The sequence below is a fragment of the Mirounga angustirostris genome, unplaced genomic scaffold (genome assembly GCF_029215605.1).
Source record: "Mirounga angustirostris isolate CCGP_5_RB_7025 unplaced genomic scaffold, mMirAng1.0.hap1 SCAF_8, whole genome shotgun sequence".
Classification (NCBI taxonomy): domain Eukaryota; kingdom Metazoa; phylum Chordata; class Mammalia; order Carnivora; family Phocidae; genus Mirounga; species Mirounga angustirostris.
In genome coordinates, this window is record NW_026991716.1 from 115814425 (window position 1) to 115841226 (window position 26802).

Below are 26802 nucleotides of genomic sequence, written 5' to 3' on the forward strand. Positions count from 1 at the left end.
TACATTTCCACTTTAAAAGCCTTTGGGGGCACCAGGGTGGCTCAGTCGTTAAGCGTCTGCCTTCGGCTCAGGTCATGGTCCCAGGGTCCTGGGATCGAGCCCCGCATCGGGCTTCCTGCTCCGCGGGAAGCCTGCTTCTCCCTCTCCCACCCCCTCTGCTTGTGTTCCCTCTCTTGCTGTGTCTCTCTCTTGTCAAATAAATAAATAAAATCTTTAAAAAAATAAATAAAAAATAAATAAAAGCCTTTGCTGGGCGTCTGGGTGGCTCAGTCATTAAGCGTCTGCCTTCAGCTCAGGTCATGATCCCAGGGTCCTGGGATGGAGCCCCGCATCGCCCGGCTCTGCGGGGAGCCTGCTTCTCCTCCCTCACCCTCTGCCACCTCCCCCTGCTTGTGCTCACTCGCTCTCTCTCAAATAAATAAATAAAATCTAAAATATATATATATATATATATATTTATATCCTATAGTACTACAGAAATAGGAGTCAGCCAATTTTCCAAAAACAACTATTTCCTCTCTGCCTCACAACACACACCTTAGTAGGTACCTTCACTGCTGCTGGGAGTTTCACCTGCAGGATTATTCTGCGCCCTCATCTTTTATAATTCTCTGCATCAGACCTCGTATCTGCTCTTGTTCTTCAACACCCAGCACCCGTCTAGGGTTGCCAGTATTTGGGCTTTTGGATTTCCCTTCCTTTGCAGTTTACGACTAGAGGTTTGGATTTAAATTTGAATAACTGCATGACTCAAAAGTAACAGAAATGTGTTTCGTTCAAAAACATTTCATAATTCAAAGTTACTAATTTAGACAGATTCTTTCCTCACCCCATTTCTGAATGAGTAAGTTTTGTTGCGTTTTAGATAGCCAAATCATAGGTTGCTAGGGAAGGTCTTATTCCAGGGCTCTACTAGATAGAAAGATTGGCTTTTCTTAAGATTTGTCCTCAAATTTTTACTTGGTTTGTGGTTTGATAGATTCCGACAGCCCCATATGAAAAATAGATCTAAAAGTTTCTTAACCTTAATTCCAAAACATTCATTCCAGTTTCAAGTTAGACTTTTTAAAAAAGAACGTGATCAGGGGTGATAATAGAGTAGGTCGTTCTTTTCGTTCAGCTCATTCATAATTGCTTCTCCCTGCCTCAACTTTGTAGTTAGTGTTGTTCACAAGAATTTTAACAACCCTTTATTTTTAAAGGAATTTCACTCCCCCAGCTAATAAACAGGTAGTTAAAAAGTGCATGTGCACAAGGAGGACCTACCATAAGACCAAAGACACTGCAGCCCGGGGCCCCTCACTTCACAGCCTCTTCCAAGACCCACATAGTCACATCTAATTTTGTATTCATAATTTGCATTTTTTTTTTCTTAAACAGGGCCCTCAAAAGCTTAGGCTCCACAAAATGTGGATCTGCCCCGGCTTACATAGGCACTCACGGATGTGCTGAGGACCAGCTTCCAACGTACAGTGGTCTTTTCTCCCTTCCACTCACATGTCCCATAGGCACCTCACAGTCAGTATGCACAACCTGAACTTAGTGTGGCCCCTGAACCCCCACCAGACTCCGGCCTCCCAAACCTGCTCTTTCTCCTCCTCATCTTACTTCAGTGGCTGTCCCCATTGTATATGGGGTTAGTTCTCTAGGCTCGAGAAAGATCCCAATTTTCTCTTTCTCCTCAACCGTCTTTTCCAATCCAGCTCCGAGTCTTTTCATTCCATCTCTTGCACGCCATTCAGCTCCATAGTTTTCCATCCAATTTCTTCAGCAAACTCCCTTTGGTCTTCCTCATTCAGCAGCCCCCCTTCCAATCTCTATATTTTGCCAGAGTCCTCTTTTAAAAATTGGGTAACTTTTCCCCCCTGCCCTATTGTTTTAAATGTACCCCACTGCCTTCAGCATAAAATCCAAATTCTTTATGAAGATGGACGAGGCCCTTCCTGACTGCTCTCTACCCTGCACTCTGGACTCATCTCTCAATCCCCAACCCAGAACCCATCCTCTTCAGACCCCACCAGTGAGTATACTGGCCTCTGCATGTGATTATCCTCTGACTCCCACATACTCCTCTTTGCCCAGATCATTCCTTGAGGATTCTGCTTTGGTATTATCTCTTTCAGGAATATTTTATAAATGACATCCTCCAATATATGTGATTTTCCTTTGTGCTTGCCAACAATGATAAATATTTGCAGTGGTCTGTTTTCTTGCCTGCCTCCTGAAGGAAAGAGGCTAGGGACTCCTTGTCGCCTATATCCTCAGTTCTTTCCTAATACAGTGCCTGGTGCCTAGTAGATGGTCAAAAAAGAGTTGAATAGATAACATCTGAAGTGGTGGGGAAGGGAGTGGTGTGGAAAAGCCAGAATGTCTCACCTGCCCACATATCTCTTCCTCCTCCCCTTGCAAAGGCTGTATTAGACTGTAGATTAAATCACATCCTATGACCCACGGATCAAAGTGTGTTGTGCTTTACACCATTATCCATGATCTAATCCCCCCCACACACAATGAATTCAGCATTGGCCTCATTCACAAGTTATCAAATTGAGCACTGAATACTTTTTGATCATCTGCTAGGAATCAATATTAAGCTAGACACTGTATAGCTTAATATTAATTAATATTAATATTAATATTGTTCCATAGGAAGGATAATGGGCAGAGACCATTCCTGGAAACCAAAATATTGTAACTTAGTTAAGGAGGTGAAACCAGTAGAGTCTCAGCTAAGGCAGTAGAGAAGAAAATGGGACTAGAAAATATTAAAAATCCAGGAGAAAGAAATGCTCTCCAGGGCTAAGTTTATGCAGGACTTCACAGATGAGGATTTGCATTGTCTTTTAAGGTATAAGGATGTTGGGCTAAATCTTCAGTGGTAATTAGAATGTAGGAATACAAGGAAAGATAAAGGGATAAGTGCCAGTGAGGTAGGAGGGATTCCAGGAAAGCAAATTGTTTCATGGGAGCTAAAAGAGAATTTCAAGAAAGAGTAGGGGTGGTAGATTAAATGTGACTAAAAAAAAAAAATTTGTGTCCTTCATCCCATCAAGAGAGTAAGTCAATTTCTACACCCCTTGATACTGGGCTGGCCTCGGGACTTGTAGGGTATCGGAAAGTAATGGATGCACTGCAGTGTGACTTCTAGAACATACACTTCACAGGGCCTTATAGCTCCTGCTTCCACAGCCTTGGAATGTTGCCTAGAGTCTGCCATGTGAGGAAGCCATGTTAGGCTGCTGGAGGCCGAGACCCCGTGGAGAACAACAGAAGTGCCCCACCGAGTCAGCACCCACTCTCATCCACGCGGGTGAGGCTCTCTTACACCATCCAGACTGACTGACCCTCTTGCTGATTTAGACCCATGAAGGCGCCCAGGTGGAATGAGCAGGAGCACCACCCAGGCAAACCAAAGCATCCTGGGAAATGGGAAGTCATGTATTTTAAACCAGGACGTGTGGGGATGGTGTGTTACACCTAAACAGGCAACTGATGGGAAACACGCGTAGTAGGGCAGAATGAGAAATGAAGACTGGACAGCAGATTTGGAAGTCTTTAGTGTCCTGGCATCTTAGTCCTGGAAAAGGCCCTGATCTGAATCAAGTCTCCAGATGAATGCATGGAGTTACCAAGGTCTGAGGCTCTTAGTTATTTGAATCATGTATCAGTAATTAATAGTCTTGTTCAGATTCTGTGCTTTCTGAGAAACCAAGTCAGTTGGCTTTAACTTGCATAGAGCCAGGCAATGTGCTGATCAGGCCAAGGGTCCAGTCACCTTCCTGACAATTATACTTCCTCATAAATGAATGACTTTCATTTTCATTGTATTTTTAAAAAACAGGGCCTTATCTATATTAAAAATTAACCCTACAACTTGATATTTAACTCACAGTTTGAATTAAGAGAAAAGTCTTTCTGCTTGCTAAAGTGAAATATTTAAAAAATGCAAACCACTTCTAAGTGTATAAAATACAAAGTGGAAGTTTTCCAAATCCTAGTATAAATAAATATGTCCACATATAGCGACCATCAAATCACCTCACAGGTTTATTCTTCCTTCAGATAAACGCCGAAGAATCACTGTGCCCATAGTTCCTGCAGCAATCATTTCTCTCTGGCCCATTGAAAGTGTTTTTAGAAGAAATTCACAAACTGTAAATAAGGAGCACCCTCCCATTAAAATGCAAGAACAAGTATCCCTACATGTTCAAGTATAATGAATTAATCTTAGGAAGAAGAACAAATTCCGCTTCATTCCGGGCCCCTGCGCATCACCTCCTTCCCCACAATTCATCAGCACGTAAAGCTCTGAGTTCTGTTACCAAAAGGAAAGAGTTTTCTACAGCCCACATCAAAATTAAGCTGCTTAAACAATCTCTCTCCGTGAAATGTATTTAACCAACTTTCTAGCTGCTATCCACAGGAGAAACTCTTTATCTTTCTGAAACTCATTTTGATTGTGCCATATTTGGAATAATTGCAGTCATTTAAACGCAAGGGTGTTCCTGATCATCTGAGACTTCATAGGTGGTTAGGGCTTAAGGACGACCTACACGGTGAGAGAGGAAGGAGGCCCATGGTTCTGGCGCAGGCTGAGCATGACATTCCAAGACTTACCTGAAACCCCAAAAAAAAGCCCTCCTGCGCAGGGGACCCAGAGAGATGAGAGGGGTTCTTTGAACATTACTGAAAAAAGCTTTGCAAGATTCACCTGTTAGAAAGCACTGGTTGTTCTAATTCCTTAGCTTAGTCACCAAGGTTCATCACATGGCATAAAAACTGAAATTATGTTTTGAGATACAGTTTCACGCCAAAGGGAATATCCTGAAATAATTTCAGATATTGGATCATTATTCGGTTGAATTATAAAACTGCAGTTTTTTGACCAGAGCATTGTTGGGACAGCGTGCACATAATACTTACGCTTTTGCCAGCTCCACTGATATTTGTTCCAAAGAGCATCCCTTTGTCTCGGGTATAAACACAACAACAAAAACCAGGGATGCTAGGCTCATGATTGTATATATAAAGCACACCCACGGCAAGCCAATGAGATCTACAAAGGACAAAAGAGACCGATTAAAAATGTGTTTTGTGTTGCTTTGACCCCATTGTGTGGACAGCTGATTCTTGGGGCATATATAAAAACGTGTGTATTTTCAAACATGCTGGTAGGATCCTGGGAAATGGCAACCACAAATTAAAAATATAGCCAACCTCTGTAAGTTTCCTTTTTACAGACTACCTCAGCTTTCTCTGTGAAAGCCTTGTGACTATCACAATGTAAACCCAATGCCATCTTCTTCATGAGCATGCTTTCTTTTTTCGAAAGGGTAATATACATCCTCATTGCAAAATAAAGTAAAATAAAATAAAATAAAATAAAAATAAAAGGACCTCAAATGACACAGAAGCATAGAAAGCAGAAGGTAAAATATTTCCTCTGGTTCCTCATCCTCACAGGGCCCCCCTCGGGAGTCATGGCTGTAGCACTTTGGTTTCTATTTGGTGGACATTTTTAAAGTCACTGACACAGATGCACTTTTCTTGAAATGAGCTCACCCTTCTTTACCCTGATTATTCAAATAAATCATTTCATGTCGGCCATATTTCCTTTTAGTAGTGGGCAGCGTGTTTGTAATGCTTCCTCCTGGATTCGGAGGAAAAAAGTGCTAACAGTTCTCTGGCAAGGCCTTCGCTTGCTAAGAGTCATCATCAAGAAGCCACACCCTCAGGCACGGCTGGATCTCGCCGGCCAGCGTAGGGCCACTTCTAGCCAAAGGGACAGTCCTTTCGCAGTTCCTGACCCAGGTCAAGGCACATGAAGTGGCAAGAGATGGCCCCCAATGCACTGGAGCCTGCGATGTGCATTGTGCTGCCCGCGGCTCAGGAGCAGGAAGTCCAGCCCTGGGGGGTTCAGCTGGGGAGCAGGAAGTCCAGCCCTGGGGGGTTCAGCTGGGGAGCAGGAAGTCCAGCCCGGCGGGGAGCAGCGGGGAAGAAGCTGGCTCTTCACAAACGCAGGCTCAGACTGACCGCAGCCAGAAACCATGCACACAGCCCTTCACGGCTGCAGCCACCAGTCCCCACTGGTCAGTCAGGAGAACTGACCGAGCGGTTCCGTAGTGAGGCAGTGTGGTGGATGCAGCGTGGAAAGATCTAAGCATATTAACCACCTTCTCGCCGCAGCCAAACACCCTGCACTCTTGCAACCGTTCCGCGCAGACCACAGGTCCCATGCCCATCCGGGTGCCCTCCCACGATGGACACACAGCAGCGCTCTGAAAAGATCCAAACAATCCTCTTAACATACTTTACTCAGAGCTGAGCGTAATGCAGCCGCATCGTGACCACTGCCCAGTGAGCTGGTTTCCCCAGAACACTCTGCTTTTATTGATCTGCTGAAGTTGCACTGAAAAAGGCTGGTGTCCAAGGGCTTGCTGCCAAGCAGAACCGTTACGTCTTCTACTTGGAAAATTGATTTTTGGAAGTAAGTACAGATTTTGAAAGTAAGTACTTCCCTGCGTTGGGCAAGTTTGCGTTATGCCACTTGGCTTTTCTGAAATCCAAAGAGGATTTTTGCCCTCAGGAAGTGTAGCTGCTTTTCTCCTTCATGCCATCTTGGCTCATGAAAGGTTTCTTAGAGACGTTCTAGTTTCAAATAGTGGGAGAAACCTGTACCGAATTTCAAGCTTAGCCCAATGGAATGTCATCTACAGGTTCATTCCAGGATTTTTAAGTGAAAATGCTTTCCCAGCATTTGTTCTAAGTGCAGGAGAACTTCTGAATGTGCATTAGCTCATCCTATACGTTAGCCATCCTTCCCAGAGATTTGTGTCCTCTTTTCCCACCCCTGATCATTTCCACTCTTTCTTCTGCTTTTTAATTAAAAAAAAAAATGTTAAGTATAGTTGACACACAATGTTACATTCGTTTCAGGTATACGACATAGTGATTGATCAAGTTTATACATTATGCTGTGCTCACCCCATTGTTTTCTTTTATATTTCTCTTTTCCACATCAAAGAGCAGATAAAGGGGTGTGTGTGTGTGTGTGTGTGTGTGTGTGTGTGTGTGTGAAGGTAAAAGTCACAGGTCTATGCATGTGATCTAAGTAGGATAGGTATGGTTGGTGCTAATGACCAGTGCCTTTGTTTTTTTCAGTCTTGGTCCGTTTCTAAAAATATGGGATATAAACATTTAAAATGTTATGTAAAAACCCAAACCATGCTTAATTAATAACTCCAAAAGTTAATTTCCAGAAGTAGATGTACTCAAAAAAAAAAAAGTGGTTGATAAGACTCAGAAGTGCTATAGATATATACCTTTTTGAGTATATGTCCACTTTTCCAAATTTATATATTGTATGTATTATTTAATATTTATATCATATACATGTATGAAGGAAAGAGCAAAGAAAGGAAAGAGCTCATTGGTCAATTTTGGAGGGTGCTGGGGAACTACCTCATTACTTGGGAAACTAGAAAATAAAGAGAAAGTTTCAAGCATTTCTCTTGCCTTTTTTCTTTGATTCATACTTCAGGGCAGGCAAATAACTAAGGAAAAGAAATTTCTCCTTAGAGAAGTAGAAACTATGATCCAAATTTAGAAGGAATGATGGAATGCAAATAACGGATCTGGGCGATGATCCTCACAGAAGCCTACATGACAAAGTGGGAGACAGACAGGATGCACATTTGTGGCAGGACGTACGCCATCATCTGTGAAGGAGTTTACAAACAAACAAATGAAAAAATCTAAATCTGCTCAAGCCTCTAGACCTAAATAGCAGTTCACTGGAAACACAAAGGACAGAAGGTCATGTGATAGGACTATAATCAGCAAAACCCAGCATGGGAAAAACCCTATGAAACAGAGAACCCCATTTCTTCATTAAAAATATAAAGATGGGGAGGAAGAGGGAGAAATGAAGATGCAACCTACAAATTATAAGAGACATGTCAATCAACTGTGAGTTATGTTTTTGGATTGTGATTCAAGCAAAGTATAAAAAAGTAATTATCAGACAATTGGAAGAATGGGAAGACAGACTGGATATTTGATACCAAGGGATTACTATTAACATTTTTAGGCTTGATCATGATATTGCAGGTAGAGTTTTTAAATGTCTTATCTTTTAGAGGTCCATGTGGAAATTTTATAGACAAAATGACATCACGTTTGGGATGTGACTCAAAATCATTTGGGGAAAGAGCAGGTGGGGTTAAAAAGGAATTAAGAATGATTAAATTGGGTGGTCGGTACATCAGGTACCTTCTTTTTACTTTTGAATGTTTTGAACACGTTCACAGTAAAATGATCTTTAGGTGAGTGTGCTTCCCTCACATTTGTCCTAAGAGCACAAAAGGTGTTAGAGGAAAACAATGAGTCCTTACCAGTCACAGTCAAAAATGTCAGAGAGATGAGGAGATTGATGCCCCAGTTCATGCTAGAAGTTAAAGCCATGGCTCGTCCTCTAATTCCACCAGGAAAAATCTCGCTCAGTAGCAGCCAGGGCACTAGAAGAAAGGGAAGGGGAGGCAGCAAAATTATCAAAAACCCATTGAAACTGAGGGCCAGCCCTCTGCCCTCTGCCTTCTGCACCCTGCCCCCTGCCCCAGGCCTGCGTGGTTTGTGGTTGGAGAGCAGGGCTGTGTCCTTCCTCAGCAGGAGGGGAGAGAAATGCGCTTCCTTCTCATCACCAGCCAAGTGAGAAAGGATTCAGGAGAAATACTGACAGAGCCTGACAATAATCCTGGAAGGAGGGGTGTATGACACAGGCCTGAGAATGCAAGTGGGACGGGCGGTGGCTGGATCACCTGCCAGGGAGCAATGAGAGAGGCAGCTTTGGACCTCTGCCAAGCACAGAGCCTCAGCACTAGACCCAGGCTCTCCCTGCTGTGGGTCCTGGCCCTTCCCTTGGAGAAGTCCGACATCACAGCTAATGAGTGGGTAGGAAATGGAGCCAGGAAGATAGGGGAAAGGAGGCCGCTACTCTCCCTGCTCCCACCCGGTCTTCCTGACCGGGGGCAAGCTGAGTGGACAGCAGCTCTGAATTAAACCAAGCCCCAAAATTTGATTATTATACTTGAAGAAATGTGTGAATTTCTGAAAGAAGACTCTTGTTGGCACCAAAACTGATCAGAGCACTCTTTATTATCTGAGAGTGACAGGGAACATTACAGGGCCTGCCTGATGGGATTAGAACTCACTTGTCTTCTGCTTACTGCCCATCCAGCCCAGCGTGCCCAGTAAAATAGCTATGCATTCTCACAAGGGGCGGAGCACCTTATGAACCTTACCTCCAATGATCCTCCCCAAATCTTCCAAGACAGGAACTTACTACTATCCCTCTTTACGTAGAAGAGACTCAGGCTTCAGGAGTTAATCATCTGCCAAGGTCACAGAGCTCAGAAGTGGCGGAGGGGGCACTGAGTTCTAGTAGTGGGTCCGTGAAACTCATGCTTGTTAATCATGGTGCTCTCTTGGTAGTGGCTCAATAAATATTTGTTAATGAATAAGTAAATGTGGAGCATAAGCGTTTGATTCTGAACAAAGAAGGACGTAGGAGCTGCCCCAGCCCTGGCTCACTGCTGGTGAAGTCACCTTGTGCTGGAAAGAGAACATTTACCTACAGACCAGCTGCAGGGTCCTAGCCCAGCAGAGGCAGTGGGGACAGGGCCCCAATGCCAGCCACCACTCGCATGGCCTATGTGGGAATCAGGAGAGTCAGCTGTGCCTCTAATTTAACAACTCGCCTCCCCTGACAAGATCAGGGTCTGGACGGAAAACATCTGCTCGTAGTAAATCTGCTATTTTAAAGTAAGAAAAATAAATTGAATTATAGCAGAGGGCTGGAGAAACACTTTTTTCTTGATTATCTTTTTCCAAGTGAATCCATGTAGGGTTATCGTTAGGGCATGGAAGATAATTGTAACAAAGGAACATGTTTGTTATTGTTCTAATTGATAGGGAATTCAAAATTAAAATTCTGTATCCCTCCCCTCCACCTCCTACCCCCCCCCAAAAAAAACTGTATTAGATTCTTGCAGATTATATCCTTGGTAGGATCACTTTGCTCTTAATGAGCCCCGTGCAGTGCTCAGGTAACCTTGTATTTGAGTGTTGTGAGACTGGGGATCTGGCTCTGAGTAGAATGACAGCTGTATAGTTCTGGTGAAGTCTTTGTAATGACCTGCCCTTGGACAAATACAAGATAAAATTATGAAGTTAAATAATCTATGCCACAGACTAATCCCCTGTGCCCCTTTCTGCCATTGGTATCTATCACAGTGGTGTGGGGGATCTCTCATCATCTTTTGCTCTAGCAGCCATGAGGAGGAGGTGGGGGAAGGGTCACTCTTTCTTTTCTAGATGAGTTCACAGAGGTTTTCTTAATCTACTTCCATCCCACTTCATCACCTCTGAAACACCTTCCTCCCTTCCCCACCTTTCACCACAACCACCTCTTGGAATTACTTGGTGGGATCTTGGAAAATCATTGCTGGGGTCATCAGACACATGTCGGTGTCAGATGAGAATGTGCTGATCTTGCTGTTACCGAAAGTGGTGGATATCACCCACAAGGAGACAGGACTGTTTCACAAAGCACTAGTTATACAAGCACTCAGTCTGAGCTGTCAAAGGCTTGCCTAAAAGGACCCATAGTCCTCACTGAAAGCCTGCCCTAGACAAGCATTCAGTTCAGCACCGAGCTAGGTTCGTGGGCAGCTGAACCAATCAGTGAGCAATGAACTGAACATTGAAAGAGAGACTTCCCGGGGTGCCTGGGTGGCTCAGACGGTTAAGCATCTGCCTTCAGCTTGAGTCGTGATCGCAGGGTCCTGGGATTGAGCCCCGCATCGGGCTCCCTGCTGAGCAGGGAGTCTGCTTCTCCCTCTCCCTCTGCCTGTTGCTTCCCCGGCTTGTACACTCTCTCTCTCTCAAAAATAAATAAAATCTTAAAAAAAAAACAAAAAAGAAAGAGAGACTTCCCTCCATCTCTGATGAGAACTTGTCAGTCAAATCTTGCACCTTATGTTTCCAAAAATAATGTAGTGTTGCAGAAAGCTTCTACTTCTTTCTTGATCTGATAGAAAGAATTCAAGAATTGATGCTTTGATTTATCTAATATTGACCAATTGGATGTTGTAGCATTTAACAAGGGTTTTGACAAGGATGGTCCAGCCTCCCAATAAGGAGCCCGTCAAGTCGAAAATAAGGAGAATATTATTTTAACAATGATTTCAGCACCCTAAAATCACAGATTTTCAAATCCAGAAAGTGAAATCAAGTTCTGAAGATGGTCCTTGCTGCAAGATAAAACTGACTGAAAGGATCAGAGTCTTCCCAGGGCCATCTTAGGAGCAAGATGATGCCAGAATCTGACAGGCCTCCGTGGTCCCTGGAAAGGGGCTAGGAAGGTCCAAAGCAGAAAAAATGGAGCAGCTCTGTTTCAGCTCTTAAGTCAAGAGCACAGAGATGGAAACCATCACATGGGGATTTCATATGTTGACATTTACGGTGACAAGTGGAAGTCCTCTGCAAATCACTGATGACTTTTCTAATGAGATGGCCTCATTTCTCCAAAAGTCAACCTGTCACCACCCACCACAGTGAAGAAGTGGAGCCTCTTGGGGTGTGCTTGTTCTCCACTGCCCTGATGATAGACTTGTGCTTTTGCTTATGAGGAATCCAGTGGGTATTCAGAGACGTAGTGAACTCTTCTCCAAACAATCCTCCTTGACCTCCACCCTTCCACTTTGGCCTCGCCATTCCAGGACGAGCTCAGCAATACGCGCCTCTGGAAATGTCCGAGTCTGTGCATGTCTTTAAGGCCTCCCCTGTGCTGCAAGGATAGAGGAAATTTTGGACTTGCCAGGACATAAGTTACCCATAAGTATTGGCACCTGTACTTCACATGGTATTAAATCACCAAGGCTGCCCGTCAGAACTTGCCTGATCCAGATGAAATCCGCAGACAATGTTTATGGTTGCACTGAGTGTCATGAAAAGACATGAAGGACAAATATGTTAAGGTGTCTCCGTGTGCCGTGGAGGACATGGGCTTGGTTAGCAGGGGCAATCCGTGCAGATGACTTCGCCCTCCCATGGGTAGGCCCTGCCATGTTAATCCTCGCCCCCTCCATATAAGCCACTGAGGCTGTCACTTAAGCCCTTGCCTTGCCTTGACTTGAACTCTTCTTCACCCTCCTGGCATGCCAGCTCCAGGCTTGCAAGATTCACGGATTCACAGAGGTCTTAAACTCTTGCCAGAGAATTCCCAGCAACTCTGGAGGCAGAATTCTCAACAGCTTGATTTGCCGACTAGTCGGTGTTCCCTACTTTGCCAAAGTGAAGCCAAATCCCATGGCTTTTATTGCCTATGCAAACAGCACACGGCACACCTAGCTCTCTGTCTGCCAAGAGATTCTTTAAATGTGAATATGAAAGGGAAATACGCCCATTTCCTTCCAACCAGATGTTTAAATCCTGGCTCCATTAAGTTCCCTAACTGGAAAAGGTATGCTCTTTAAAAAAACACACTCCACCATGGGCCACCTTCTCCAACATCAGCAATGATGCAATAGCTTTTATTTGTTTTTATTTTTATTTCTCATATTCCCCTTTCTCAGTTTCTCTGAGTTTTTTTCATGCCTCACCTCTTCTAAGTAAATATTTTATTCTAGAATATTATCTTGTATTACTTACATAAACCAAGAAAAGCAGTGAAATAAAGCCTCAATTTTCCCCAGTCTTTCTATCTTAATGATTTCTAGTCAACACTAACTGAAATAATTTTTTGAAAACATTTTAGGGAAAATTGAACACAATGGAAAAACCATCAATTTAAAAAAATGCAAGAATTGATAATGAAACTCTTGTGAGCAAGTACTGGTTGGGAATAAGAAAAAGTTACTGGCGGTGGTCTTTAAACTTTCTTGCCTGTGTAACCTTTAAAATAATTTGAAAAACTAAGTACTTTCTTTCATTTGTAAGTCAACATCAAACTTTCTTCTCGCTGTAACTTTAAATGATAGCAAAGAATGCAATTTCTATTGTATTATAAACTCTAACATATAAAAGAGAGCACTTCTCATGCCTTTACATATTTCCAGTAGAATTGAAATACCATACCTATCTGATATTCATCATCATCCATTTAAAAAATACAGAAATAAGATACTTAAAGTAAATTTTATATTGTTTTTCACCTTGAACTCAGTATTTTATCCTTTTTCAATGCACTTTTAAACTTAAAAGTCTTTTGATCACTCCATCATAAGTGCTCTGGGAAAAATTACCATAAACTGAAATTTTAGGGTTGTTTTATTTCCCCTAAGAATTTTTAGGTATTTTTTTCTCAGCTGTTAACACAGTAATTAATAAAAAATGGATCAAAATTATAGAAATATATTACAAATCTTTAGAATTAACTATTAGATATGAAAAGTGAAATTTATTGAAAGAAACCTCTCTTAACAGACAGGGAGTTTTTTCTTTATTATGTATGTGTGGGTGAATGTCACTTCTAGACTAACAGGATATATTTCTACTCTTTAGATGAAATTTATTGTCCTCAAGAATAATGAAAGAAGATGGGGAGTTGAAGAAATTTTATAATACAAGAATCACTCAGTTCTTTGAATTAACAAAAAAAGTAATTTGTAATGATATATCAGCTGATCACTTGGTTAGGTCATCCTTTAATTTTTTTTTTTTAAAGATTTTATTTATTTATTTTGAGTGAGAGAGAATGAGAGAGAGCGAGCACATGAGAAGGGGGAGAGTCAGAGGGAGAAGCAGACTCCCTGCTGAGCAGGGAGCCCGATGCGGGACTCGATCCCAGGACTCCAGGATCATGACCTGAGCCGAAGGCAGTCGCTTAACCGACTGAGCCACCCAGGCGCCCCATCCTTTAATTTTGCTGAAAGCAAATTGTTGGCAATATCTAGGCCTATGAAAGGATTATTATCTAGTCATTAGAATCATTTTTCCATACCACACCTACACCAATATTTCCAATTATCTTTTTGATTACTGCTCCTGAGGTTTTTATAATTTGGGACATGTATCATCATAATAAGTTTTCTAATGGATAATAGGTGTGCTTTCTTCCACTTAAAGTGGAAGGACAATTATCACTAGGGAGATGAGGAAGAAGAAATTGTAGGAAACAGATTTTTCCGGAAAATCAACAAACTGATTTTCTTTGACGTGTCCTCGAAGCAGTACTCTGCAAAATGAACCCCCAGGAGCATGAATATCCCAATTTTCAGACCACTGAACTAGGATTCAAATTGGAGAAAAAAAAAAAGGAGTTCCAAGAAATTAACCTTTTCTTGTTTAAACTGTAACTGGAATGTCATGCTTCAGATGTAATGTTATGTTGTACTTTTTTGATGACTGATGCTTTACTTTAATCAGAAAGGTATTACAGTTTTTAATATTACAAATGCTCCCTGGAAAAATTCTTAACATTGTGTTCTGGAAAACAATAAAGTAACAAAGGAATGCTTGTGTTTATTAAGATAGTTTAAACCTTAGTCTGTGTCTTTAATGTCTTTACTGTCTGATATTCACAATTCTCAAGGGCACAGGATTGAGAGGAAAGTTCAACACTGTTGTTTTATGTGAACAGTTGCCCATGGTAACGGAATTGATGGTGTCATTTCACTGTGTTGAGTTGTGCTCATGCTACAAAGATGCGGTTTTTAGACTGGTTCTGTTAGGTACTGGCCGGCTGCATCATCTGACTCCAAAGAGGAAAATAGGATTTAATTAGGTAAGGGCACATATGTCTTTAAGTTTTTCCTCCTTTGCTTGGATGCGAACTTAGTGTAAAACTATTCAGATACTAATTTTTATTTACTTTGCATTATTTTAATGGTTAACATCAGAGGACCAAATAACTCATCACTTTCATCTATCAAAATGGCCTTTAACTTCATTAATTGGAAAAAAAAGGAACAGTATGGATGGGAATATTGGTGATAAAAAAAACCCTAAGATTTAAAAGGAAAAATATGAAAGATCTTAAACTTATACACTTAACACTTAACTTATACTTAACACAAACAAGTGGGTGAATATGATTGTTTAATGGCTACAGTTGATACCGAAACTCTCATATTGAAAGCATAATAATTTATGCAGTATGCCTTTTCTCTAAAGGCATGTAATTATCCCATAAGAATAGCAGGGAAAAAAAAAGATGATCACTAAAAATGCCTTTCACCGCAATGATTCTGAATATTAAAGACCTAGAGTTGAGGAGAAAATATGAAGAACATCGAAATCTTTTTTGAAACATTGGATGTACTTCTGGTCTAAAAGCTTCTCTGTTCTAAACTCATCATATCTTGGAGTAAAGCAGCTAAGTAAACTTCTAAATTAAAACCTGCTGTTTAACATCCCTGGAATTCTCAAAATCTTTAGCTGTGCAAACATCACATGAACAATTTCTTTTTGAAGAGCTAAAGTTATTTGGGTATGAAATCTAAATTTAAATGTTACGGCAGATGAGTCTTATGCTTCCTACTGATACCCATCCTCCAAAAAGCTGGCTAAACTCCATAAAACTAAACCAAACAAAAAGTTAGACTCCACAGTTTTTGAGCCTTAAAAAAATTCTAGTTTGTTATTTAAAACCAAAAAGTGGCCTTTTTAGGACACTTGACAGACAATTCTCCATGGATCCCTTGCAGTTCTGCATGTCTTAGGAGCAAAAGCAGTGACGTTTTTTGTTCTGGCTGTTTTTCTAAGGATGTTTGTATAACAAACAGCCTTGGAAGACAGAGACAGTATCTCCTGTATCCAGTAAATTAAAGATAATGTCTTCTTCCACGGAGGAAATCAGGCTGGCTTACTGTCTATTATAAAAGATTTGGGTTCCCTATACCTGGGGCTCCTCTTCTCAAAAATGACCCAGTGTATGTGCAGGTGTTATCTGGTTCTCTTCCTGTTGCTCTGTGGGTACTGGGGCTTGAGGAAACGGGGCCGTGCTGATATTCTGGCTATTGCTATTGCTGGGGGTAATAAATTGTCCTTTGTCTCTGATCCAGAACTCTTAGTGTTGTTTTCCAAAATCCATAAAACTGTGGCAGGGTAACTTGTTAGCTTGCAAGTGGGCTAAAATATTAGTCAGTTTGCAGTTCTTGAGAGTGTGATTACTTGTGGCTATGGTATGATTTTTCTACAAAGATCTTTTATTACTGTTATCAACTATGGACTGCCCTTTGACATCTGAGGGATTTAATAGGATTGTTAAGCCTGAGATAATCCATTGAAATATTTCTATAAACTCTAATGTTAATTAAATAAGCAAAAACAAACCCCAAATGCCAGGTTCAGATTTCCACATATTTCTCTTAGGAGAACTGTGAAGGAATTGTCTTTAGTCTTTTTTGTAAAGAGTAAAGTTTAAATACATCTAGGGCGCCTGGGTGGCTCAGTTGGTTAAGCGACTGCCTTCGGCTCGGGTCATGATCCTGGAGTCCCGGGATCGAGTCCCGCATCGGGCTCCCTGCTCGGCGGGGGGTCTGCTTCTCCCTCTGACCCTCTTCCCTCTTGTGCTGTCTCTCATTCTCTCTCTCAAATAAATAAATAAAATCTTTAAAAATAAATAAATAAATAAATAAATAAATAAATAAATACATCTAATTACTAAACCAAGGTATGAAAAATTATCCCATGATATTGCTCATCTCAATCTTTGTTTTCTAGGGAAGGGCTGGGTCTTGTATTTGAAGAAAAAAATAGAAATCTGGAAATGAATATTTTGTTTAACACTAAATTTTTTAATGGCTTAATTTTAGGAAATTTAAAACACAAACCTTCTTAGGTCATCAAATATTGGAGATGGCCTTGTGTCCTCAATTGACTAGCTTTATTCAGATACAATTTTTGGTCAAATGTACATGGAATTCCCCACACCATACATTCATCTCTAATTCCCTATATACTGACTCAGATACATACCAGAGGGATCAGGATACATCAACTCCAAACTAGAGAGAGAGAGAGCTTCCCCCTAGTCACAGAAGCTGAGAGAGTTCCAGAAACACTTTTTTGACTCATCCAACAAATATTTATTGAGCCCCTGTTGTGGGCCAGGCCCTAGGTTAAGCTGGAGGAAACAACAGTGAAAAAGACAGAGTTTGTGTGTACATAGGACATATAGTCTAAATTAGTTGCACCAACTTAGAAGAGTGGACATTTGAGTGTTTCTCAGGCTACATCACACCTTTCACCCTTCCCCAGTGCCTCCGGACTTTCTATAAAACTTGTCTGGTTTCCTAGGAAGATCTCCTGACTGTAGGTAATCCAGAATTAAACTATATTTCAAAGCACAAATCTATTCTTTTTAGTCTTGACCCAACTGGAATGATCTGTGGGAGGGAGGTGAGGAGGACCATGGGATCATAATTCAACTTAGGGCCCTGGAGCACTTCCCGTGTGTCCTGACATGGCTTAAGCAAAATGCCTGCTGATGTTAGGGTTGGCATTATCAGAACTATTCATGTCATGTGTGGACCACAGTCTGACATTTATTAGCACTAATAACTAACTGTATCGAGTCCATACTGCACACCAGGCACCAAACTAGGAATGTTGTATACAGATTGCCTCACTTGCCCCCACAATTACACTGTGAGGGAGACAGTATTGCCCCATTTTCTAGATAAGGAAACTGAAAGCTTGAGAGAGGAATTGACTTGCCCAAAGTTCTACACCCTGGAGCTGGGATTCAAGGCCAGGGAGCCAGATATCAAAGGCTGGTCGGAATTCAAGCACTCTGTGCCACGGCCTCAACAGGTTTCTTACTGTGCCTCCAAGTTCGTGTCCCCTCAAGTCCACTTCACCTGCCATCATCCCTACTCCCAGATCTTCACTCTGCTTTCTTCATACAACCTGTGACCCAAGAAAGGCCTTCTGTGACCATTCGGCCTCCTCCACACGTGCTCCTTCATTTATCCTTCCCGTTGTTTCCTTACCACTCTTACCTCCATCTAGATTTGAACACTTCTCTCCTCCTGACACTAACGTACATGTATTCATGTTCTTGCTTCTTGCCTGTTCCCACAACTGGCTCCATGAAGGCAAGTTGTAGACCTTGCTCACCCATCCCCGAATCGCCACACGGAGTACTGGGTGAGCAATACACACACACACACACACACACACACTCTGCATACGTGAATGAATGAATGAATCCCCACCGCTTTCTCCCCCTCCCCTCTCCTCTTGGTCACCCCCAGTTGCTTTCTTGCTGGAATGCCTGCCTATTTGGCAGAAGAGCTCAGGGGAGATGATTTGGTGGCACCTGTCACTCAGCCTGCAGTGTGAGGTTCTGCTTGAGTGAGTGAATACAAAGGTAGTTAAAGAATAGCTGTCACAGTCTCATTACTGAACTTAACGTGTGACGTTGGACAAATTCCTTCCATCTGCTTTCCTGAAGAGATACTAGTCATGAGATGGAAGAGGAAGTTGATTAATTAATGAACATAGGAATGCTTGGATTTTGAAAAGTCCTAATTATTGTGAAAAGAATAGCCACACACATTTTTCTACGTTTTGGTGGCTAACTTAAGGAGGGCTGGGTTTCTATACAAATATCACCTCAGATGAATTCATAAGAGAGTAATTGCATGCCTTGGGTTTGGGTTCCCCTGTGCTTTACTTTTGAAGCATGAGTAGAAGAGAAATCTTCATGTGGCTCCATGTCCTCACAATGTCGGGAATCTTTGATTCTACCCTGAAGTTTGAACCATGATGGACAAATATTCAGCTATTAAAAGGAGCTAAGTGATGATCAGGAGCACCCCAGAAATGCAGTGGAGGGTAAGATTAAGATTTTGAACATATTTTAAAGTGAAAAATGAGGTATGGAAAGTTAAATGTTTAATAAAGGTCTCTAATAAAAGCAATGGAGTCTATATCTTGATTTCATTTGATGGAGGAGTTTTTGTATTAGTTACTGAAAAATGGAGGGCAGAGGCTCCTAAACTCTTCAGGCCATGGACCTTTCAGCAAGCTGGTGAAGACTATAGATTCCTTTGAATAACTTTTTGAACGCATGAAATAAAATACGTGAGATTACTTCGTACTAACCAAATTCGTGGTCCCTCCTGAATTTAGGTTCTAGGGCAACCCTATTATTTTACAATTAGGAAAACAAAGGACCAGAAAGTAAAATGATGTAGGGCATATGCTTTAACCTAAAAATAGAAACACTTTTTTTTGGCTGGAGAAAATATGGTTGTGATCTAATACAATTAAGGAATGTTGTTCTAAGCCAACCCGTATTTAAGAAGGTTTAATAAAAATGGTTTTAGTCTTGCTTTCAATTTTACTTTAGAAAAGCAAGTACTTTTCCCTTTATACCACCGTTTTTGCAAAGGATTTGCATCTGTTATAAGCAATAAACTCTCTAAATGAAATACCTGGGCAAAAATCACATCAGGTTAATAAATTTTACAATGCATTCAAGATCTGATATGAAAACCTTGCTTCTAATAAAAACCTTCTTTAAACTCTAACTGTTTTGTGCAGTTTATACCAATGCTCTAGAACACAATTTTGGTGATTGAATTGGAATTCCCAGGATGTGTTTTCTTTACCAAAGAAAAACTACAACATCAATACAGACATAAACGACTGACTCTTGGCAAGAAAAACAAGGACAATGACCAGATCCCTTCTAAAAACTCTAGGAGAATCAACAGCCCCAAACCACGGGTATGAAATAACTGCTTGTTATCTTTAGAGGGGAAGATTCGGGATTCTGTCAGACTGCATGGCTCCCAGTCACGTGTGTGAATACCCAGCTCTTCAGGCTTGTTTATTTTACTCAACATGTGCTTATATGGCACTTCTCAGGGCCAGTTTTTAAGGACTTTATTATGAGCTGACTTACTCCTCACAATGCTATGAGATAACTATCAATTGTATCCACATTTCTAAGTGATGAAAGATAAGGCACAGAGAAGTTAACTAACTTCCCTAAGGTTGCACAGCTGGCAAGTGGCAGAGTTGAGGTTCGACTCTGGGCGCTGCCCTACTTCAAAGTCCATGCTTTCCCTTTTCTAAAAAAAATTGAACCCATACCTTGTTACCCACATGTAACCCAGCTCAGTCCTGGGAACTGCAATTATAAGTTGGAGAAACCATGAGATGACGGGTCATTTCTTTTTCCCATAGCCAAACCTCCTTCAACCATGAGATTCTCCATCTCATTAGCAAAAGGAACCTTGTTCTCCATACAGCAGGAAAAAGCAGAGGTGTCCAAGACAAATCCGGAGCTACTTTTAGATACTCTGAGTCTGAAATAACTCTTCACGACTTAACAAAGAAAAGCCCTATTTCTGAGCACTCCTAACCTCCCTACATCTTATATTATAGGCAAAACCACAAAGAGATTTTTGGGGCTATGCCCAAGTGAAGTTTGTTCTGCAAAAAGCTTCACAATGGTGACTAGCAGGGACAGCAGTGTCTCTAGCATTTCCAGCTGACGTGGCGCTCGGCCTGCCCTGGACAGCTTGACACACATAAAAAACACACTTTGAGATCTTTCTTGTATTTGTATCTCATTTTTAAACTCCTTCTTCCCCAACCTCCCTCTTAGAAGCACTAATGTATTCCTTCATGGTTTTCAAACAGACTTATGCAATGTTCACTTGGAGGGAGAGAAGGAAGAAAATATGAGATGCCATTTCTTCCCTCGAAGAGCTTATTCCAGTAATTATGTTTGGTAAACCAAAACAAACATACAGAAGCAACACACTTCATCATTAAGGACTAAGTCGTGTTATTACACTCCCCGTGACTTCCACTCCCACCATATGCAACAGCATCCCAGACACTCACCTGCGCATCAGCTCGTGGGACACTCCCTATACCTTGTGAGATCGAACAAGCGTTATTATGGACAATTCATAGATGAGAAACAGATTCAGAGACGATAGATAACTTAAAGATCACACAGCCAGTAGGCAGAAGAGCTGGAATTGGAAGAACCCAGCTTTTCTTTTTTTTTTTTTTAAAGATTTTATTTATTTATTTGAGAGAGAGAGAATGAGAGAGAGCACATGAGAGGGGGGAGGGTCAGAGGGAGAAGCAGACTCCCTGCCGAGCAGGGAGCCCGATGCGGGACTCGATCCCGGGACTCCAGGATCATGACCTGAGCCGAAGGCAGTCACCCAACCAACTGAGCCACCCAGGCGCCCGAACCCAGCTTTTCTGACTTTACATTCAGGCTCTTTATTACCCAGACCTGAATTACTCTACACTAGAAATATTTCATAGTTCATACAAATAAAGACCTCTAAGAAACAGGGTGAATTCATAAAGGAGATTAAGACTTTCACCAAGCTTTAAAGATAGGAGGGATTCGGGTAGAGTAGAGGAGAAGGAGAAGGCCCACCAGGGCCTGTGTCTCTTGACCTTGACTGGGGTGTGGAGCAGTGGAGATAAATGGGCACAGAGAGGACTGCACGTCGGCAGGGGGTGTCCCTCACTATGCAGTCCACAAGGAGTCTATATGTACTTGTGTATGAATGGTGGCCAAGGAGCACAACACCACTAACTACAAGGTAAACGGTGCCCCCAGAGTCATGCAGGCACCCAGACAGAGCTGAGTAAGATGATGGTGGGCCTTGAAAATCACACCATCTTTCCCTCAGAGATGGGTCAGATAGTAGTAGAAAGAGAATGGAATGAGGCTCCAGATGCCTGGGGTTCTAGTCCTAAATCTGTGTGACCTCATTCTCTTGGACTTCTTTCTTTTCTATAAAAGGAGTATGTTAGGCTAGATCATTTCTCATCTTCATTTCATCTTGAAAGATATTTGACTTCTCTGATTTGGTAGAAAGTAGGAAGCCATGGAAGATTCGTGAGCCAAGCTGACATGAGGAACATGGTAATAAATGTGCCCTCCCATAGAGGAAGGGTGGGCATGGGAAGGGTCTTCCAGGAATCTAGGCATGAGTTCATAAGGGGTAGACTAGGATGGCAGAAACGGGAAGGAAAAGATAAATACAGGAGCCATTTGTGAGGGGGAATGCAAGAGCATTTGGTCATTGACTGGATTGAGAAAAGGCCCCAGAGCATCAGACTGAATGACAGCATGGGACATTCCCCTGGCATAACGGAGAAAAGAATTCAGCATTTGGGCTTCTTGCATTGGGCTGATAGTAAAGCATAAAAGTGGAAAAATCCAGCACTCATTAGGAGAAAAGGAACTAGAAGCCGTGTGACACGGTAGAACTAAAGCTAAGTGAGAGTCATCAGCTCAAGGGAGATCATGAATGCCCCTAAGAAAATAAATGTGGAGGCTTTTACAGTGCATTAGCAGAAGAGTGTTTTTTGGTTTTATAGCTAAAGAAACAAAAGCCAAGAGACATTAATTTAATGACCTCATCTCTTTTCAGAAACTGATGGAATGGAAGCTAGTCATACACTTTAACAATTAATATTTTAATTAAAAGAAATAAATACCTATCATAGCATTTGAAAAGAGAATTCAGGGCCCTTGACCTTCCGGAATATTTTTTTTCCATATTCACATCTATTCTTCCTGAGTCCAGAGTTTATTACTCTGGCAGTTCTATACTGTGTCCAGTTAGCTGAGCTGGAACTACGTTTCCCAGAGTCCTCTCCTCTGTGTCGTTTTCAGGGAGGGCTGGCTGGAAGATAAATTTGCAGGAGACTTGGAAGGCCAAAGTGACACATCAGCCCTGTGCTGGGTCCTAGACATCCCTGCAACTTGTCACGTTGCTGTGACCTGCTGCCTCTCCTTGCTGGTCTGGGGGAACAGCCAGTGCACGGGTTCCCTCCTTCAGCCTCTCCTACTACTAGACCAGGCACACAGGGCTCTACAGAGAAGGACCCTGTTTTTCTGAAAGTGGCCAGTGTCATCAGAGTCCATGCGGTGAGAGACAGATACGGGCTCCAGTCACTTCTCACAGATTCCAGTTTGTCCTGGCTTGGAGTCCAGCTTGTCTTCCCCCCGCCCTGCTGACCTGTCACAGATTCCAGTTTGTCCTGGCTTGGAGTCCAGCTTGTCTTCCCCCAGCCCTGCTGACCTGCAGGGACTGCAGACAACAGCCAGATGCGGAGGCAACAGGCTTCCACAGGCTTCTTCGCCAGCTTCCCTTTGTCATGACCCTGATGAGTGACTTTCTCCTTTTCCTCTCACCGTCCCCTTCCAGATCTTTGCTTTCTCAGTGTCTTCCACAGCTGTGTGGGGTGCAACCCTTGCAAGAAATTCCTTGTCTCCTATTCCTCACAGTGGTTCTGCTTCCCTTTTCACACTGCCGGGCGCCTGGGTGGCTCAGTCGTTAAGTGTCTGCCTTCAGCTCAGGTCATGATCCCAGGGTCCTGGGATTGAGCCCCCCACTGGGCTCCCTGCTCTGCGGGAAGCCTGCTTCTCCATCTCCCACTTCCCCTGCTTGTGATCCCTCTCTCACTGTGTCTCTCTCTGTCAAATAAATAATAAATAAAATCTTCTAAAAAAAAAGAATTAAAAAAGAATTGCTCACACTGCGTTATTACCCAGGCCTTTCTATACCCAGCCTCCCTTTAATTGACTGTAATTTGTGCCTTTCACCTATCCTCAAGGGACTATTAGCTACCAGAAAAGGGTGATGAAATTTTAAAATACATCTTAGTATTTTTAAATAGTCATCATGATGAACTGAGAACCAATATTAAAGCACTGGCTACAGGGAGATTTGGGGACACCATCTATAGGCTTCTGGCACCTGACCCTGGAAGCCTCCACAACACCCAGAACTACCCAGTTGCTAAGTGGGAGAGGAACAAACTCCTACCTTATTTCAGCCACTGTTATTTTGGTGTTTGTTATGGCTGAGCTTGAATTCTAACCAAAAACACATTAAACATTACCTTAATCAAGTTCAGTTATTCAAGTAAGGGCACATCAAAACTTATCATTATCCTCCCTCTCTTATCTTATAGCTCAGCCTTATAAATGGACATGCTTGCTTACCAAGCAGAGCTTCAGAAAAAGAGAGACTGTCTCTATCTTGCATAAAATACAGAGTGGCCCATTTAATAGCCATATGTGATGGACAGTGATCCACTCTTTCCATTCATTCTTACTTCTAACGTATCTTCATGGCAGACTGCACTAAAGCAATTAACATTTATTAACAAGGCCAACACTGGACTGTCTATTCTTGTCTTGGACTAGGCATTACCACTGAATTTCAGAAGACAAGAGGTATTTTCAATTATTTGAGAAAGTCACTTGGCCTGAGATAAACTGCCACCATTTATAAAATTTGGTGAATACTCTCTCTTCACAGGCTTGTTGTGAAGGTAAAATGAAATACTCCGAAGTATGTAAAGCCTTCCTTTGACATAATAGGTATCAATAACTATTAGTCAAATCTAAAGCCCAAAGTACATTTTAAAAGAATTAGTATAGAATACTATTTAAAGAATCCTAAAAAGCAAATAACAAGCAGCCCCAATAATTTTTTCCAAAATCAAACTAAGTTTCCTGAAAAGGGAAATTCTTGCTCTAATACAGTAATGTATCAAATGATATGCTAGTGACTGAGAATTTGCTGCATTTTTCAAAGTCACCCAAAAACAAAAGAGAGGGGTAGTGTGAGCTGGGGAAAACTCTGACCATGAATAGGTGGGTTCTGGAAGTTTAAGATCAACGTCTCTGATATAATATGCGCCATGTTGTAATCTCTGTTAACCTGAAAGTTTCTCTGACTTAAAACAAAGAAAGCATCCTTTTCTTTTTGCTAAACTTTCCTGAGATTCTTAGTTGATTCTTGATATTTCAAAAGATTGGATCAAAAAATTGATGTAAAAAATATTTTTAGTTTTATGATGAATCTATAGGAAAAAAAAAAGATGCTGGCAAAGGAAATCAATGAGGACAATACCACCCGATGTTTATCACATGAGTAAAACTGACTGTACTTATTAATATAAAAAGAAGGTTCACTTGTATCTTGCCTTTCTGGTAGACTTTAAAGAGTTTCTAAAAATAAAAGTATAAGATGCTTTCTCAAATTTCATTAGCTTTATGTATCAGAGTAAAGACATAAGTATTGTCTGGACTGCATGTTTGTGCCCTCCCTACAATTCGTATGTTGAATTCTTAATTACTAATGTGATATTTGGAGGTAGGTCATCAGGTAGAGTCCTATGATGGAATTAGTGCCCTTAGGAGAAGAGACATAATAAAACTACCTAGTTCTCTCTCTCTCTCCATCCCTCTGCCCTGTGAGGAGACACTAAGAAAGTGGTGGCCATCTACAAACCAGGAGGGAGGCCCTCACCAACAGCCAAGTCTGCCAGCACCTTGATTTTGGACTTTGCCAGGCTCTAGCCTGTGAGGAATAAATCTCTGTTGTCTAAGCCATCTGGTCTTTGGCGATTTATTATAGCAACCCAAACTGACTAAGACAAATGTCTCCCAGGTACACGCGCAAGATGATTGAATCCTGAAATAACAGTAGAAACCTGTTTCTAGGAAACTATTCCTTAGTAATATTTATCATTGTTAAGTCTTAACAGGGAGGGCCAGGGTTCAGAAACAAGTCAGAGAGATCAGAGGCTGATGGTATTAACAGTATTTACTCTAACCGCCCATGCTCAGTCACTTATAAGCAAATCTGTCTACTCCTAGTGCCAGAGGAAGGGCCAATCTTGTCATCCATAGTTTGGACTATGTGCCTAGAGGTGTCCCTGAACAACCATTTATGACTCTGCATAGCAAAGAGCAGAGTCAGTCAGATTCCTTCTCTCATTCTGGAATTTGAAAGAGTCAATATCCAGAAACTGATCTCACTTAGAAGTGGGAGTAGACGCAAGGTGAGGAAACAAAGCTGCAGTATAAGGCCATATGAGTCATGTGCAAATCCAGTTATTCATTAACTGAGATTAAGCAGGCCAAACCTGCTGGCTGCTGACCAGAAAGAAGCAGACACAGGGAATATAGCTCAGTCAATTCAGGCATAATCTCCTTGAAGACAGGGACAGTGTCTGTCTTGTTCGTTACTGTTTCCCCAACATCTAGCATAGTTCTTTGTTATTGAAAAAAAATAGCCACTTGATATGTATCACCTGAATGAATAGTTAATGACTTAGCAGTAGATCACCAGAGAAAGCCCTAAAGTGACTTTCTTTCTAGAAACACCGTCAGTTCCTGGCACCAGAAACCTAAATTTGTCCATGAAATTCCTTCTCCTTCAACATAACCTATGTCTTCTTGTGTTCCTAAGCTCCACTACTTCCTTTTATTTGAGCACATTTGTTTGGTCCTTGATCCTCGTAAATAACAACAACAAGAAAAACAAGACTTTGTGTGAGAGAGGAAGGAAGAAAGGGAGAAGGGGAGAGAGGTTTGAGAGAGAGAGAGAGAATGAGAGAGAGGTGTAGGAGTTGAGGCTGGTAGAGAGACTACACTTTACTTCCCTAAGAGAGGTTTAGACTGGGTGAGAGGCTGAAAGACAAGGAACGGCAACAAACAACCTGTTCTAGAAAACTCTAGAGGGTTTGCTCAAGATAAGTGTTTAAACTTAATCACTGGAGTAGACCAGCTATACAAAATAAGACAGCCGTGTAGCTATCTCCCTGTAAATTGTTTATATTGTATTGAATGGGAGTAACTTGACTCCCATTCTCCTGCTTAATGAGTAAAGTGCTCAGGGAGGTTACTCTGGCGATAAAACAAAGGGTACTTAAAGGAATAATCCACCCTCTTTCCCAACTCATCATTTCCTGTCCTTCATTATTACTGAATGCCTCCACTCGCGT

At 41.8% G+C, this 26802-nt stretch overlaps 1 protein-coding gene across 2 annotated transcripts in view; it reads right to left on the bottom strand.

Annotated features, from left to right (window-relative positions):
* The window catches only part of SLC2A12 (solute carrier family 2 member 12), a 54337-nt gene that overhangs the window by 7018 nt on the left and 20517 nt on the right, over positions 1–26802 (bottom strand). Inside the window, exons 3-5 of one of the 2 annotated variants that reach the window (XM_045865579.3) lie at positions 8394–8516; positions 4924–5056; positions 3843–4152 (exon numbers count right to left, since the gene is read on the bottom strand). In XM_045865579.3, the coding sequence (XP_045721535.1) occupies positions 4146–4152; positions 4924–5056; positions 8394–8516 (263 nt within the window). In that variant the 3' untranslated portion in view covers positions 3843–4145. Of the gene's footprint in view, positions 1–3842; positions 4153–4923; positions 5057–8393; positions 8517–26802 lie in introns of those variants that run through there. The other variant, XM_045865578.3, reaches the window with a different exon arrangement.